General features: G+C 44.8%; 1 protein-coding gene across 13 annotated transcripts in view; it reads right to left on the bottom strand.

Annotated features, from left to right (window-relative positions):
• Positions 1-18,032, bottom strand: part of ABLIM1 (actin binding LIM protein 1) — a 343,354-nt gene that overhangs the window by 154,524 nt on the left and 170,798 nt on the right. For all 13 annotated transcript variants that reach the window (XM_059899450.1, XM_059899459.1, XM_059899452.1 and 10 more), the window contains exon 2: positions 3,317-3,451. In XM_059899450.1, coding sequence (XP_059755433.1) covers positions 3,317-3,451 — 135 coding nt within the window. The remainder of the gene's footprint in view (positions 1-3,316; positions 3,452-18,032) is intronic.

The raw sequence follows: 18,032 nt of genomic DNA, 5'->3' as shown, positions 1-18,032 counted from the left end.
AAGGTAATTTAGACTCCTGAGCTGACAATGAGGGAGAAGGAAGTTGGGGTCCCTGGGATGGAGGGGAGAAGGGTCTTTGTAGAGAGAGGACGCCCTACCAAGATGGTAGCAGATGAGGTTCTGAATAAGTATGAGAAATGGCCCTCATCTGTACTTTCTGCTCAATTTTCCTGTAAATGTAAAATTGCTCTAAAAATTAAAGTCTATTAATAGACTTTTCTAGTTAATAGAAAGAAGGAAGGAAGGAAAGAAAGAAAGAAAGGGGCGAGGGAGGGAGGGAGTGAGGAAGGAAGGAAGGAAGGAAAGAGAAAGCCTGAGAATGCTAGGCAGTTGTCTATTCTGTGCTATAACTCCCTCCATTATCCCAGACAGTCAGTAAACTCTGCTGAAAACAGCTGCTTTGTGAAGTGGTACTTTGGGAAAAGGACGAAGAGAAATGGTGTTCAGTATGGGGTGAAGCCATGCTAAAGGCACAGCACTCATAAAGGGGAGACCAAGAATTTGGGAGTGGCAAGAATTTAGAGCAAGAGGGGACCACAAGAATGTAAACCTCGAGGAATCTCTAGAACTGTGTTGTCCAATACTATAGCTACTGACTACCTGTGGCTATTGAACAGTTGAAACGTGACTGACTAGTCCAAATTGAGATGCACTGTAAACTAGTATGAAAAAAAAAAAAAGTCAAATATCTCAATAATTTTTATTTTAATTACTTGTTGAAATTATACTGTTTTGGGTCTGTAAGGACAAATAAAAAATATATTATGAAAGTTAACTGCAACTGTCCCATTATACCTTTTTAATATAGCTATTAGAAAATTCAGAATCATGTATGTGGCTTGCATCATGTTTCTACTGGACAACACTACTCTAGAATCTTGGGGAAAAGGCATAAACTTGCTAGAGTATAAGACATGGGGAGCTTAAACACTTTCTTTGGATAGTAAAAAAAGGGGTGACCCCAGTAAGTTGGGGACATAAGACAGTAGACTTGACAGATAAAGTATGGGAAAATACAAATTTACAAGAACCGATGACATTTATTTTAGTAAAGTTTTGTTTAAACTAAAAATAATTCCTATGAATGACGTGTTCTCAAAATATGATGTAATTTATAAAAAAATTCAACTTTTCAGGAACACATTGATAGCATGAAACAAAGTACATATGGTACAACTTTCCAACATAAATAACTTACATTCAGTCCTTCGATTTAAACTAGAAGAAAAGCATGGAAACTTCTACCTCCCGGGGGATAAACGAATGTGTCTTCTAATATCTTGATGTGTTGAACAGTGACTACCCGGAGACTAAGACTTTGTACTTTCAACTAGAAATATAAACTACATACAGGGCTGCCCTTCTTTACTTTTTTTCTGTTTATTTCATACCAAATCTACTCCTTAAGCCATGTCTCAGGAAATCTATGAGCAAAAAATAAAACAAAATATAATGCCTGACTCCAAGTTAGCCAATCTGGATGTAAGGAGAAGTTATATTTTTTTCTGACATGCTACCTAAAAGGCTCTAATTCAGTACCTCTGGGTTCTGTATTATATAGAAATATGGTTATGTGTATATAGAACTGGCAAACATCAGACCTGGGGTGATTTAAATATCACGTGGTCTAGTCTCTTTCTTTTACAGATAAGGACACAGAGCCACAGAGAGGTCACTTGCCTGAGACCACAGAGCTGCTTTAGCGGCAATGGCAGGACTTAAGGCACACAGAGTGTGGACACAGTCAGTTCCCTGGGTGTGACCTTGATGTTTCCTGATAACCAACTTGGGTCGTCTGAAAACTGGGGATTTATCGTACTTGCTCATAGGGATTTCCAGGAGGATAAAAGACTCTCTCTCTATATGATGCGCATTATAGCCTTTGTCACCTCTGTCACGCTCAATGGGAGCTAAACTCATGCCCTTCCTTCCCCTCCACCTTTTTACCCGAGCTATATGCTAGCACTCTTTTTCCTGAAAAGGTTACACTCAGTGAAAGAAACAGCTGTGGACTCCAGAAGAGCTTTGGCCCACCGCCTTTGATCATGTATTTGAGGGTCTCTAGGCAGCCTGGAGCCTACTTGAGAGACCCCGGGGACAGCTGGTTAAGATGGCAATGCTGACCTTTTGTAGCCTAAGAGGCTCAAAATGAAACATGGTTTCCAGGAATGAGGGTGGGTACCACGTGCAGAGCTCAGAGTAAAGCTACAGGGCAGGCCCAGAGTCTTGCCCCTCCTCCACCTCTTCCAACATCACTGAACCCCAGCCTGAGCTATCCAGACATGCCCTTAGCTCAAGTAACATATTTCTCAAATAAACACACAGAAACTACTCTCTTCTTCCTTGGCCACTTGGCCAGGCCCTGGCTCCAGAATAACAGGACAGCACATTTCATACATAGATGCCAAGAGTTGCACACCCAAAAAGGGGGGCTTGTTAATGGAAATCAACCACAAATGGGTCACTTCTTAAATGGGAAGTATTTTCCTGCTTGGAGGCCTTCCAAGTGTTCTTGCTTAATTCTCACTTCTCAACACACACACACACACACACACACACACACGCACGCACAGAAGCCAGTGACTTAGCACCCCAATCTTAAAGTTTTCCAGTCCTCCTTTAAAAAATGGCTTTGGGACATGGTTACTTTGAAGTAGGAGTCCCTCATCTCAGGGAAAAAGAAATATAAAGTACAGATAAACAGCAAGGTCCTACAGTATAGCACAGGGAACCACATTCAACAGCCTGTGACAAACCAGAATGGAAAAGAATATGAAAAAGAATACGTAAATATATGTATAACTGAATCACTTTGCTGTACACTAGAAACTAACACAACATTGTAAATCAACTATACTTCAATAAAATTAAAAAATTTTTTGAAAAAGAAATATAAACTTGGGACTTCCCTGGCAGTCCAGTGGTTAAGACTCCATGTTTCCATGGCAGGGGTCACGGGTTTGATCCCTGGTTGGGGAACTAAGACCCCATATGCCGCATAGCACAGCCAAAAAGAAAAACAAAAACAAAACAAAACACAAAACTCCATTTTCATTGCTCTTCCACAATTAGTCTCCCCTCCTAGGATCAGGAACCTCAGTGAACACCCAAAGACAGTGTACTGCTGGTCTTGGGGGCGGGGGGAGCTCCGTCTCCCCCTTAAGTTTAATCCATTCCCAAATTAGGGAAGGTGAGCAATTCCAGGGTCTGGGAGCACATTCATTTATCATCTGGTGAACTGGTGTGGAGTTAATGGGATGGGGCAGCCTCCAAGGCAAGGACGTGGCACACAGCCAGGAAGCTGGAGGCTCCGTACCTTTGCAGGTGAAACATTTGATGTGGAAATGTTTGGTCTGGACCCGAAGCACTTCACCCTTGCACGGCTCCCCACATTTATGGCAGTGAATGACAGGCTTCTCTGACGGGTGGTGAGGGTCCTGAGGGTGGGCCACTGAAAGAAAAACAACAAAAGATCCATGTGAGTAGAAAGCATTCCTACAAAAGGAGTCATTGTGGGCACGCATAAATATACCCATAATTTTAGTATCAAATGAGCCACATATTGATTCAATAAGCACCAGTGGAGCCTCCGCCCCCATGTCATAATTACAGGGACACACAGATCAATAAGAGAGTTGTGGCTTTAACAGTCCGGTGGGGAAAACACTGGGCTTGTTCCTCTGGCAGCCAGAAGTCTTGTCTCTTCCTCCCAAACTTCTCCAGGACTATGTAATTGGGTCATTAAGTATATGATCTTATTTGGTTCAGTATTGTGCGGCAGGTCCTTATCTTGATTTAGAAAGTGCCTTCCAGCCAGGAGTTCACTGCAGACTGTAAGTTCCTTGACAATGAGGACCGTTTATTAAAGTTCATATTTTGTTTCTCCCCGTTTTTACTCCTCCTTCTTTCCCCAGCTCCTCTGAACACAGCAGAACACTCGTGCACCAAAGGGGCTCAGTTAACATTTATTTCCTTCTTAGTTAGCAGGCACTGGCTAGTTCCTCGTCTCCAGAGAGTCATTCCTGATCCTCGTTTGGCAACTCAACTCGTTGGATGTCTATTATGAGCCTCCTATTGTGTGCACAGCTCCTGATACACACACTGCAGGCAGTCCTTTAAAAAAATAAATTAGGGGCTTCCCTGGTGGCGCAGCGGTTGAGAATCTGCCTGTCAATGCAGGGGACACAGGTTCGAGCCCTGGTCTGGGAGGATCCCACATGCCGCGGAGCAACTGGGCCCGTGAGCCACAACTACTGAGCCTGCGCGTCTGGAGCCTGTGCTCCGCAACAAGAGAGGCCGCGACAGTGAGAGGCCCGCGCACCGCAATGAAGAGTGGCCCCCACTTGCCGCAACTAGAGAAAGCCCTCGCACAGAAACGAAGACCCAACACAGCCAAAAATCAATCAATCAATCAATAAAATAAATAAATAAATAAATTAGTAACTACGTGGATTTCTCTGAACTTCAGTTTCCTCTCCTGTAAAACAAAGGGAATTGGATCAGCGGATTTCGAAGATCTTTCCAGGCTCTAAAATCATATGATGGGGCTTACAGGGATTATTCTCTCAGTTTCCAGAGTGTGGCCTTCAGAGAAGAGAAGTTATTGTGACTGCCGTGCCCCAGGAATAGGATTACAGGCTCCTCTTACAAAGGACCAAGAGAGTAGGCAGCAAGAGGACACCTGTGACTTGACGCTACCCAAGGATCTTCATTGAACCTGCAGCTTGTCCAGCCAGAGAATGCAGCAAGGCGTTTTTTGCTATTAAATTCCTTTTCTGATTTGGGTCCTCAGAAGGAGGAACCGTGTGATATACAGAAATGTATTACATAAGTACCTGCATGAGCGTGATATGGGATAAGAACAGTGAACCTAAAATTAATCAACCAACACAAAGAACAAAGATGATTTCTTTTTTCAAACGGTAAAACCAGGTTGGACCGGGGGAGGGGGGCGTGGGCAGGTATTGCTGAAATTGAATTTAGAAAGCACCTCACAGCAAGGAGCTCTCTGTATACCACGAGTATAATAGTGCATTGTTTCCCTCAGACCACTGTAATGTTCTCATTTCTCCTGGAAAGAGTTTGAATAAGACAGTCCAATTAATCCATTACTAGTTAAATTCTCAGAAACAAGGTTCTCCTTGTGAGATTTAGACCAGGAGCAGGTGTAGTTTCGGGTTAAACTCCTGACCTGAAATCTCTGCACTGGACCCCAAAGTGTTCGGCAAAGGTATGAACATCGTGATACCCCTGTGTTTCCTGATCTGCCTGCTGGGATCTCTCTTGGAAACCTGTATTCACAACAGAAGTCAGTACTATCTAAAGCAATTAAGAAGGGGCTTCCTTCCAAGATCTCTAAACAACCACTGACTTTTAAAATGATGTGTAACAAGGCCAAAAATCTATTCACCTGGGCATTAAAAAAAAAAGTCTCCCTTAACAATATCTGCTTTATGTAAGGTTTTTCGTTTGTTGGTTTCAACTTCCTGCTTCCTATAAGAATGGAGGAAAATAATATTTACTGAGCATCTGTCTGCTAAGTGCCAGGCACGGTGCTAGGTGCTTACATATAAGTCATTTTATTTCATCCTCACCACCCCTTCCTCAGTGAGGTGGGCAATACCGTTCCCACTTGACAGATGAGGAAATCAAGCCTCAGAGAAGCTGAGCAGCCTGTTCAAGTAACAGTAAGTGCAGGCTCAAAGATCTACACCCAGGGCTTTCTGACTCCCAAGCTCATGCTCCTCTTGTCTAAATCAGAAATTTAGAAATCAGAAGTTATTATAAGTCCAGCGATGATTGTTGTTAAGTCAGGCAATAATTTATTTAGCCAGGCTCAAAGGCTGTTCTAAAAGCAGCAACTAGGACTTGGTTTATAAAGGCTTATACACTGTGTACAGTAATATATTGCTAGCTGAGCATGGCACCCAGATGGTAACCCTCAAGGTGGCTCTGCTGATGCCCTATATCAGAACTCCCTGTGCCATGTATTAAATATGCAGATTCCTCAGCCCACTGAACTAAGGGTGTGAGTCGGGGACCTATTATTTTCCTAAGCTCCTCAGGTGATTCTTATGCATACTACAGTTTAAGAACTACTGTCCCCTTAGAATTCAGACAATATTGTTAAGCAAGTTACAGAGAAGAGTTAGAGTGAAAAAAAGTAACCCACAAGACCATCCAACTCAGAAGCAACATTAGAACACAGTGGATCTCTTGACTGTGAGGGAGAATGCATTTTTGGATGAGAAATTGCACTGCAGTTTCTCTTGACACTTGAATTTTTTATAGCTAAGCAAGCCAGCTATGCTGAGTAATGATGAGGGAAGGAAAATATCATTTCACTTCTTGGCTCTTCCCTTTGCCTCAACGCAGGTGCCAATGCACATGCTGGCACCAGTCACGAAGGTCAGAATAGGGATCAGCATCTGCATTTTGCAAGCATTTCCCTTTGGAAATATATATTACACTGCGAAACCCTCCATGCCCAGAGATGACCTCTATTTTCACCCAGAGATGAGCAGAGACTACATCACGTTTACTTGCCTTTCCATCATACATCAGCCTAGGCAGACACTTATCAGAACCACCTACTTGTGAAGAAATGGGCTCTGCTTGTTAGAGGACAGAATCCAAAGACCAAAAGAGACTCAGTATTTATTTCATCCCAACTCAAATCAGTATAGACAAAAGAATCTCTCCGCTTTTTAAAGATCAGTAAAGAGGTCTCTTTTACATAACTTCCTTTGGCAGTTTGGTTAATACCAAATGTATATTCTTTGGCTCAAGCCTACATTTTTGAAATATGCGGAGCCACTTGCAACATAAAAAATGACATTAATTCTGTACTCCTCTTATTTGCCAACTAGCTCTGTTGCTAATTTTTACTTGATTGCTCCATCCTTCAGAGCCTGGGTGGTCCCTCCGTATTCTACTGATAGGGAAAATGAGCAGAGAGCTTACATTCCTTGTGCCCAAAGTCAGCAGCAAATTATTGGCAGAGGTACACTCAGGCTTCCCAAATTTCTTCTGCTGTACCAAGTAGTCAGTGATTTACCCCGGAATTTGGGCAGACATGGTTAAAATCTTCCATGGCTCATCAGTTTGTTGCTAAAATAAGAATAATACGATGAGAAACCAAAAGCATGGTTGCATATCTCCTGAATAGCGAGGAAATGTATATGAAGAGCCAAGAATTTATTGGCCTGAAAAGGTAAAGGGATTCATCCACTGCATAATATCCAGTTTGGAGGGATTCTGGAGACTCAGTTAAAACAGGCTATTGCAAGGCTAACCGAGGAGTTTCACACTGCCTTTCACAGTCAAGCAAAGCAGGTGAGCCTCATCCCTGAGACTCCAGCATAGAACAGAACCAAAGTTCCATTTTGGATGTGTTACTTTGGAAATGCCTATTAGAGATCGCAGGCGATGAGACTGTGTGTGTGTGTGTGGGGGGGGGGGTGGTTTGAGATCATTAAGGAAACCTGTTACCTTCAGTGCCCCCAAGCAGAGGACATTAAAGGCTGTAAGAGGAAAGCTGAAAAGATTAGGTGGAGCCCCTCCTAATTAATATTCCAGAACCAGCCTCATCTTACCCAAGTTCTTTCCTTCTGGGGGACAGACCATGGAACTAGACCAGCAGAATCAGAATATCTGAGAAAGCGTATTTGAAATAAAAATCTCCTTAGCAGGTGACTATCACAAGCCTATGACACCATCCTCAGTATGAGTTATAACTTGCCCCGGGTTATCTGAATTATTCAGAATCTCCCAGGTAAGAAATCCCCCTCTCAAGTACTCTTCCTTGTCATTAGCACCGTCACTCCCTTCACCAGCCTTTGAAACCACACAGGCTTGATGGCTTTCAAAGCCCTTCCATCTGCATTATCTCATGTTACTCTCATGAGAGCCCAACAAGGTAGGAAGAGCAGAAACTGTCAAGCACGTTTTACAGATGGGCAAACTGAGACTCAGAGGAACAAAGTGACAAACCCAAGGTGACAGAGCCATGAAATAGAGAGTTGGCAATAAACCAATGGCGAGGGCTTTCTCCAGTTGCGGCAAACGGGGGCCACTCTTCATCGCGGTGCATGCGCCTCTCACTATCGTGGCCTCTCTTGTCGCGGAGCACAGGCTCCAGATGCGCAGGCTCAGTAGTTGTAGCGCACGGGCTTAGTTGCTCCGCGGCATGTGGGATCTTCCCGGACCAGGGCTCGAACCCGTGTCCCCTGCATTGGCAGGCGGATTCTCAACCACTGCGCCACCAGGGAAGCCCCCAATGCAGTGCTCTTTACACCCAAACGATCCCCTAATCACTGACGCTTGGAGCCTTGCAGTCATCCTGATCCCACCCTCTCTTTCATCTCCCACGAAATTCTGTCCACTCTCACATCCCTTAGTCATCCCTTCTCTCACCACATGCATCCAGTCTCCAACCCCTTTTTCTCAGATTGCTGAGAGTTCCCTGCTCCCTGGCTCTTTCTTCTTCAATGTGACGTGAGAAGAATAGGCAACTGAAAGGAGTGGGGCATCACTCCCCACTCCTTAAGTTCGGGCTGTGCTTGGTGACCTCCTTCCAGAGGGGACAGTATGGAAGGGGGAGTGGGAGAGAAACTTTACAGTGGACAGATTTGACAAGCACTACCTCACCCAGGTGCTCAAGGTCAACATCAACAGGTCGTGTTGATAGTATGTACCTTTGATATGACGTGATGAAAACTAGTACTTTGCCCCTGTGACCTTCCTTCCCCCCAAACCTCATAATCCTAGTCTAATCATGAGAAAATCCCCAAAGTGCCAGACCAGTACTCTTCAAAATCATCAAGATCATCAAAAACAAGGAGGAAAGTCATATTGTCACAGCCAAGAGAAGCCTAAAATGATATGATGACTAAATGTAGTGTGGTAACGTGGATGGGATCCCAGAACAGAAAAAAGACATCAGATAAAACCAAGAAAATACACACAAAGTATAGACTTAAGTTAACAATGTGTCAGTTTTGGTTCATTAACTATAACAAAGGAATTATATTAATGTAAGATGCTACTCATATGGAAAACTAGTATACGGAAACTCTCTGTACTATCTTCTTGAATTTTCTTTAAATCTAAGACTGCTCTAAAGAATAAAGTCTATTAAAATAAAAACAAAATAACTTCCATTATCTCTCTCAGTCCCAATCCATCAAGTCTAAAGTTCTTGGTCTCATTTCAGAGATCTTCAATAACATGACCCACAATAGCTATTTAGATACTTAAGAAGAAACTACATTGCTGAGTATTTCTCACTGTGCTGAGTGGTTTTGAACTCTGGCAGGCCAACCCCCCCTCCAAAGATAGACACTAAAATCCTCTGCTGTCCATTCATATAAATATACAAAGCTCCCTTTAGTGAGGCCTCCTGACCACTGCCTGGTCAGTCATCTGAAGCTTCTCTGAAGCTCTCACTGTAGCTTATATTAATAAAATATTTCATTCTCCTCCAAGTCCTAAAGCACTAAATACCTGCACTGTCACCCAGCACTTACTTTTCTCTTGTTTTGTGTTTATTTTGCTTTTGTTTCACAGCGCATCAATCCTGACCCTACAAAACTGCAAGCTCAATGGTCAATTCCTCCAGGTTTCTGGGATACTTTTGATTTCAAATAATCTGAGTTGTTCTCTCTGTACTTCTCAGTTCAATTTTTGGATCAGGGAAAATACAGTTACCAGCCAATACCACTATTGGAGCATCTCCCATATGAAGCTACAGATTCTTGAACTTATGACATCTCAGTATGTAACTCTGTAACGCCATTCTATTATTGTAACAAGTACAATTTATTGAACACTTACTATGTTCTAGGCCCTGTGTTAACTGATTTACACTCGCAATCACAGATAATCATCACAACTGCCTTTCGGGGGTGCTGTTTTATTATTCCTGTTGTGCAGAGGAAGACACCAAGGCTAGGAGTCAAATACCTTGTTCAAGACTTATTTACGAAACAGAAACAGACTCACAGACTTAGAGAATGAACTTATGGTTATCAGGTGGGAAGGGTGGGGGGAAGGGATAGTTAGAGAGTTTGGGATTGACATGTACACACTGCTATATTTAAAATGGATAACCAACAAGGACCTGCCATATAACACAGGGAACTCTGCTCAATATTATGTAACAAATGGGAAAAGAATTTGAAAAAGAACAGATACATGTATATATATAACTGAATCACTTTGCTGTACACCTGAAACTATCACAACATTGTTAATCAACTATACTCCAATATAAAATAAAAAGTTAAAAAAAAAAAGATTACACAACTAGGAAGTCGTCTGACTCCAAAGCCCACACTCAGAAGCACTGGGCAGGGGATTTCCACAGGAAAGTATTATGCAGCATAGAAGGAAACCAAGCTAGTGCAATGTACTAAATTCTGATTACACAGCTCAGAAGCAGTGAACACCCAGCTGCATCATAATCCCAAAGGTATCACCTGCTAGTAAATAAGCAGATGGGAAATAACACTTCAAATATAAAAGAAGCTATTCCAGGCTGCGGCAATATTTGGGGAAAGAACACCTACAGGGGAAGGGTAATAGAGCAAGGGAATACATCCAGCCTCCACCCTGAGCAGAGGCCTGGGTTGGAAAACTGTCTGGTTAGGACTGGTCTGGATTTGCAATCACAAAATGATTTTCTGCTGGTAAGTTTGGTTTCTGTCTAAAGACAGGAATCCTATTATCCTGGGAGTCTACATTTCAGAGAGACTGCTTCACTACTGAGAAAGCTTTCTATGCTTCTACCCCATTAGTTCCCATTTAATTGTAAACACACATCACAGAGATGTGTTCTCCCGCGCTTCCACCGCTTCTCTCCACCTCCTCCTCCCTTTCTTTATGCTCGAATGGTACTAGTATTGAGCCTAGGAATCGAGCAACTCAGGAGTTTAAATAAATGCACAGAGTGTGTAATTTGCAGTTTACCTAAAAGTCCATTTCCTGCTGTGGCAAGTGGTAGTTACGGGAAGCTAACCACTGTTAACCGTGTCAGTAGTTGTCCAAAATGACCCTTCCCTTGCATTGGCTTCCATGACCTAATTTCCTCATACCATGTTAGTCTTGTGGTCAGGATTACCGCTTGGCACAAAGCACATGGCCGCCGTGGCACAAACACTCCCGGCGGGCAGTAGGACGGCTCTGTTCTAGCGTCCTGCCACTGGTGGCTTTCTGCTTGTAACAGATCCCAATACCTAATTTGCCTTTTCTGAGGCAACGCAGTCTGTCTCTGCTATTCCTCCAAACATAAAAGACACCGTCACCAATGGGTCAGCTGGGATCCTGATTATAGCAACAGCCCAGGCTTTAATCCAGTTAATCTGATTCCCCCAAGGCAAAGAGGTACTAGGATTATAATACTTCAGCCAGGAAATTTCCTCCGTGTAAATCATATGATGCTTTTGCCCTGCTGTGTGTGCTACACCTGCCTTCTGGGTATGAAGGTTAATCTTAGAAAGGGATTTACCATCAGTTCGGTGTCTTCTCCTCCTGCTTCTAAAAGAGTGTCTCCCTTGACACACCGTTTGGTTGAGATGACTCACTGAGACCACTCCTTTCTTTGGCCTCCCCTAGCCCTTCTCTGACAGCACTTAGTCATTTAACTTCGGAGCACAGTCATTGGTAGAAAGCCACACCGCTCCTCCCGAACAGTAACTCGAAAGGACCCTGGAGGAGACCTGACTCCTAGTCTTGCCTCTCCTGACACGAGCCTCCACTTCCCCGAGACCATACAGAAGGGCTAAGAGGGACTTCCCTGGTGGCGCGGTGGTTAAGAATCCGCCTGCCAATGCAGGGGACACGGGTTCGATTCCTGGTCCAGGAAGATCCCACATGCCGCAGAGCAGCTAAGCCCATGAGCCACAACTACTGAGCCTGTGAGCCACAACTACTGAGCCCATGTGCCGCAACTACTGAAGCCCGCGTGCCTAAAGCCTGTGCTCCACAACGAGAGAAGCCACCACAATGAGAAGCACGCACACCGCAACTAGAGAAAAGCCCGTGCGCGGCAACGAAGACCAAACACAGCCAAAAATAAATAATAAATAAATAAATAAATTTATTAAAAAAAAAAAAAAAAGGGCTAAGAATGCCTCACAGGTTGAAGTGGGGACAACACGAGGTCATCTCCTCGTGGGCGAGCGCCCACAGCACCGGCCTGGCACACAGATGCCCGAGTCATGTGAATGTTGGGAGACTGTCACTAACCCTGATGAGCAGGAATTTCTAAAGTGTAACAAAAATACCTTCTGAAATGTGACACAGCCTTTGAAAGTCACCCAGGGATCTCAAATTGTCCCTGCCCCAGCAATTCTACTTAGAAATGGATCAAGTCAAACACTTGGGCTGTGGCTTCAGCCTGAACCCTGCTGGCAGACCACCAAGAGAGAGGGTCACAGTCTAACAGCATTTAGGCCTAGGGTCCTGGGATGGGGTTTCACTTAGGCCTGGTGGCACCACCATTGCCTTCTCCCCACTAATTCCAAATCCAGACACATGAGAGGGGTTTAAAAAAAACAAAAAACCAAGATGTTAATTGTAGTGTCCCTGTGAGGTACACACTGAAGTCTGATAACAGCACAGGAAGCTTCCCAGCTGTCTTTGCCTTTTTCTTTTTTTCTCTGCTTCTACTTACTGCCCAGGATACACTGGGAATTACTAACTAGTTAAAAATAGCATTTAAGACAAACTAATGACAATTGTTAATATGCGTATGGTACTTCACAATTTACAAAAGGTGTTCAAATATAGTATCTCCCTTTATCCCATCAACCTCAGATTGACCTCACTGAGCATTAGCAATGTTAAGGACCTTCCCCTCAAGAGTGGTGAGCTGGTAGGGCTCCTGCCTGCTGCGGAGAGCTGGCCTCGCACAGCTCTGCCCAACTGTGCGCTCAGCGACTTCACCTTAGGAGCCTGAAATCAGCCACGGGGCGGGTATTTACACCACAGAAATCGGCAAACTTTACAAATCAGGGCTTTGCCCTATGCCCACTCCCAGAGACGGTTGTGACACATTTACTAGCACACCACTGTGCCCGAGGTCACCTGTTGGTAAACAGCAACATGAGGCTTTTAATTCAGGTGGTAGTAAATTTCAGAAACAAGACTTTGAACCCTTTCTGAAGTGGCCCTCCCACTCGCACTCTGTGAATAAACACGCACGGTCACCTTCCCCTGGGTCTCTCCAGTGTCCGCAGGCCTATGGGGAAGATGAAAGCAAAGGACTTGAGTTCACAGTATCCAACGTGCAGAATCAGACATGATCTTACAAACGCTGGAACTACACTTTAGGTATTTAGGCTCCTTTCGGAACTTCAGTTCTGGCTTGTTCAAGCTTTCTGTATGACATAAGTCTGCCCCGTGTTACCTTTGCAAGAAAAGGCAAGCACACATAATCTATACTTGTCACCTTGCCAGGTATTTTCCTAGTCATCCGGGCGACAGAGAGCCTGACCCTGGGTGGTTCGATCATTCTCTCATTTAACTTCAGGGATTCATCTGCTGGAGTGGGAGAAAAGAGGTTATTTCCTAAAGCTTAGCAAAGTTCAGACTTAGTGAAGTCTATCACTGGAAAAGAAAAAATATGTTTGAAGTTCAACATGCGACTGGTGGGGGAAGAGGACAGAGACATTACATAAATGTCTCCATTAAAACTCCTAAATGCAACCTTCCAGCGCTTGGGAAATAACTTCTTATCAACAAGAGTCAACAAATACTGACCACATAAGAGCCTCTGTGTGTCCTGTGTTGTTCCAGGCCCTATGGGGAACTCCGGAGACACACCTCCCGTGCCCTCCCCAGTTCTGGGCACAGCACACAGGACGCCCTCCCTGGGGAGCTGGTCAGTGCTGAGAGAAAACCACTTGGGAGCTGTCCTGGGAGGTTTAAGACTGTAGGAGAGGCATAGACGATATGCTAGGACTTCTGCAGGGAGAAGCATGCAGTAGGTTGGGACGAATAGCTGGAGAAAGTTCCAGGGAGGAAGGAGTGGGATTTGAGACCGTGGTATGGGCAGAATGTAAATGGTGACAAGGGGAGGATGGTTCAGGGAGCAGGGACAGCGTGAGCCAGGGCCTGGAGGTGGGAGAGCTACGGTTAGTCGGGCAGCCCTCTGACCCAGAGGCTCCGTGGGCAAGAGCAACGGAAGGCGAAAGCGGCAGCGTTTCTCCCATGACATTTGTGTAAGTCCCAGATCCTGCCCTCAAAGAGTTTACACTTTTATGGGGTAGGTTAGATGGAAGGAGGTGGAGGAAAGGATAAACAGACAGATAAGGAGATAGAGAGAGAGACGGAGAGAGAGAGAGAGAAAGAGAGAGAAGGAATATGAATGGGAATAAAAGGTAGAGAGTAAATCGTGTGCTGAAATAAAAGTGTAAAATGAGGAGAGAGAAACCAAAAAAATTTTCAAGAAGGAAGCATCCTCCCAGCTGGGTCTTTAAGGCAGGGTAGGAGGGCAGGATTTAAATGAGGAGGAAGGAAGAGGAAGGCATCTTAGATGATGGAGGGGTGGGATGGGGTATGTCTGGGGACCGTCAGGACACCTGGTTTGGCTGAAGCACACAGTGCGCAAAGGGCAACATGGAATAGAAGACAGTGAACAAAGTCTGACCTGCGCATCCTTGAAGGACAAGCTAAGGAACAGACTCTAAAGGTTCCTTATCTCCCGCAGGTGGAGGTCTTGAGATGAGTGATATAATCAGAGTATTGTTGGCCTATTTCTTTTTTTTTTTTAATAAATTTATTTATTTTTATTTTTATTTATTTTTGGCTGCGTTGGGTCTTCATTGCTGCATGAGGGCTTTCTCTAGTTGCGGCGAGCGGGGGCTACTCTTCGTTGCGGTGCGCGGGCTTCTCATTGCGGTGGCCTCTCTTGTTGCAGAGCATGGACTCTAGGGGAGCGGGCTTCAGTGGTTGTGGCGCGCGGGCTCAGTAGTTGTGACTCACAGGCTCTAGAGTGCAGGCTCAGTAGTTGTGGCGCACGGGCTTAGTTGCTCCACGGCATGTGGGATCTTCCCGGACCAGGGCTCGAACCCATGTTCCCTGCATTGGCAGGCAGATTCTTAACCACTGTGCCACCAGGGAAGTCCCAGTTGGCCTATTTCTCAGGAGCTGAATTAGGACTATTTTTCAGCTCACAGTGCAGGCAAATTGGGAGCCGCGCACGATGACATGATGGCTTTCAGCGAGGGGTCCCCTCCAGCGGTGAGATGGGCACAGTCCTGACTCTGGTCAGACAGACCTGGTGCAAATCCGGGCTCCACTCCTCTTAGCTCTGTGATCATGAAACAAGTTACTTTTCTTCTCTAAGCCTCAATTTCCTCTTCTGTAAAATGGGGATAAAACCTATTCTGACACTTAACAAGGATAAATGTATGAAAGGTGCTCAGCACTTTTCCTGACAGATAATGAGTGTTCACCAAATGGAAGCCATGATGGTTCCCATGGTGTTTCAGTGTGGGGATACGGTGAACTGTAGTTTAAGATCCTTGATCATAAATAAATGACCATGTGCTCCGCCTGAAACACAAATACGTTGAATTTCCAGCTCTGCTGTCTTCTGTGACTTTTAGCAATGGACACCTGCTCTTCTGCTGGGTAACACCCAGTGAATGTTCAGTGCACCCAATGAATCGTACAGCTTTCGGTGTCATCATTTCAGTTTAACCCATAAGACGCTAAAGAACAGATTTTGTTTTATCAGCATATAGTTCACACATCCTAAAATTTACCCATTTAAAGTGTACAATTCAACGTTTGTAAGTATATTCACAGAATTGTGTGACCATCACCACAAGTAGTAATTCTGGTATTTTTTACATTTTTATCACCCCCAAAAGAGACCCCATACCCATTAGCAGTCACGCCCCCATCCCTCCCCTGCTCAGCCCTGGGCAACCACTAATCTATTTTCTGTCTCTATCGATTTTAAGTAGCAGGTTTGACTAGTGTCCGTTAGTCTCAGCTTCTCAACATCCGCAGAGCAATCAGAAGGAACAACTGTATACACACACACGGGGATTTCCCTCTACACATCTCACACCTTACTAATGCATGGAATCCTCCCCACTAAGGTATATGTTTGTTTTTCACCAACACATCCCAACCTGACAGATGTCCTCATTATCACTTCATTTCTGCAGCCCTCGTGAAAAAGAGCCCATCAGAAGAAAAAAAAAACTGGATGAGACACCATCAGACCTAGTTCACGTCTCATGTGGGAGGTTTCACAAACATGACTTGGCTAGAGGTATGTCAACACTGGAGATTTGCCAGAAAATTAGAAACAAGAGGCTATGCCTCTGAGTAATTGGTCCCTCAACAAGTAGGGTGCTAGGAGGGGTTTAGGGGACAGTTGGGAAGAATGCACAGGGTCTGTCTTCAAATAGTGTGGGCTTTTGACTCATGTTCGCAACCAGAATGATCTTTTAAGGGCATTATTTGAGCAGATCATACCACCAACTAAGGCCTCTAAGTAGCTTCTGCCGCATTATCCAAGGCGCCCTATGGTAGCCCATAGAGCCCGCCCACCTCCCTGGTCTGTTCTCATGTCCTCTCCACATCGCTCCCAAGCTCCAGTTCCTGATGCTTCAAGATCTCCACATGCCCCTTCCTTTCCGGAAGGTTCGTCCCCCTGGTATTTGCAAGGCTGGCTCCTCCTCTTCTGGTCTCACCCTAAAGCAGCTCTCACATCAACTGTCTGAGAGCTCTCCCGGGACCACCCAAGTCAACTCGGTTTCCCTGATTCCCTGCTACCCCCATCTCTGTTTACTTGCTTTACACTTACCACCATCTAAATATTCTGTTTCCTTCTTTTCTGTCTTCTTTACTACAAGGTTACTGCCACTGTATTCCCAGGGTCTAGCACAGTTCCTGGCACAAGGTCTATGCTCTGTAGATGTATGTTCAGTGTGTTCATTCACTTAACACTAGCCTGATTTCCTGTCTCTTTTCCATAGTAACAGCCTTTGGGTGAGATTGAAAGTTGGTTAAATGCCTTGGGGTCACCAATCGGATGTATCAATTAGGTAATTTTGATGATGTCAATAAACTCAACTAATGACATAATGACTAAGACTTGCTTAAATTTCTGACTCAGAAAAAAAACAAAAGCTGAAGGAACGAGCTTACTGGAGGACCAGTTTCAAATCAACTCTGGCAAAGCTTCTCTCTGAATGAGAACCACACGAAGGAGCACCACTTCCAGCTGAACTGACCTGGGGCCAGGAGCAGAGGTGGCACCAGAGCCTTGGAAAATCGAAACGCAGTGTTCCCAGAGCAGGACATGACACAATGATGGGAAGAAGCCAGCAGGGGCTGCTGCAGAGTGGGCGGACAGTTTCCTCAGCAAGAATCCTGGGCACACCTGGCTTCCGGCCTCCAACATTTTAAAACAACCATTCTTATAAGGTCTACATGTTCCTGCACCAAATCATTATCAGCCATCTCATTTCATTCCACAGCAGAAAGATGAACTAGTATCACAAGCTTGCTTGCCCAGGGGACGCGGGCTTCAAGAACCCAGCCAGTAGAGCTCCTTGGTGACGTTCTATCACAGGACAGTAGGAATGATTGGCCACAGGAAGCCACTCGCGTGGTCCCGGAGCAGGGTGGCATGACAGAAGTTTACAAGGCCTTGCTCTGCTTCAGGTGAACTGGGAAGAGACTGGCCAGCAGAAATGGGTGGCTCCTTAGCTCACCTGTCTAGCTCTGTTTACTTGCCCGGGTGCTGAAACTAATCTGATCACTGAACTCCATCCCAATGAAAACGTTGTCCCACCAATTTTACTCAGTCCAGAGGCACAGTGATAACAATAGCTGCAAAAGCAAACAATTACTGAGCTCTTGCTAGGTTATTTTAAATGCCTTATAGGTATTGATTCAACCCTCACAACAACCCTGTGAAGTTGGTACAACTGATGTCCTTATTTTCTGATGAGGAAACCGAGGCACAGGCGGGGTTAAGTGACTTGCCTGAGGTCACACAATTAGTA

The sequence above is a fragment of the Balaenoptera ricei genome, chromosome 16, assembly GCF_028023285.1.
Source record: "Balaenoptera ricei isolate mBalRic1 chromosome 16, mBalRic1.hap2, whole genome shotgun sequence".
In the NCBI taxonomy this organism is placed as follows: Eukaryota; Metazoa; Chordata; class Mammalia; order Artiodactyla; family Balaenopteridae; genus Balaenoptera; species Balaenoptera ricei.
Note: the sequence above shows the minus strand (reverse complement) of the source record. Positions and strands in the feature narration are given on the sequence as shown.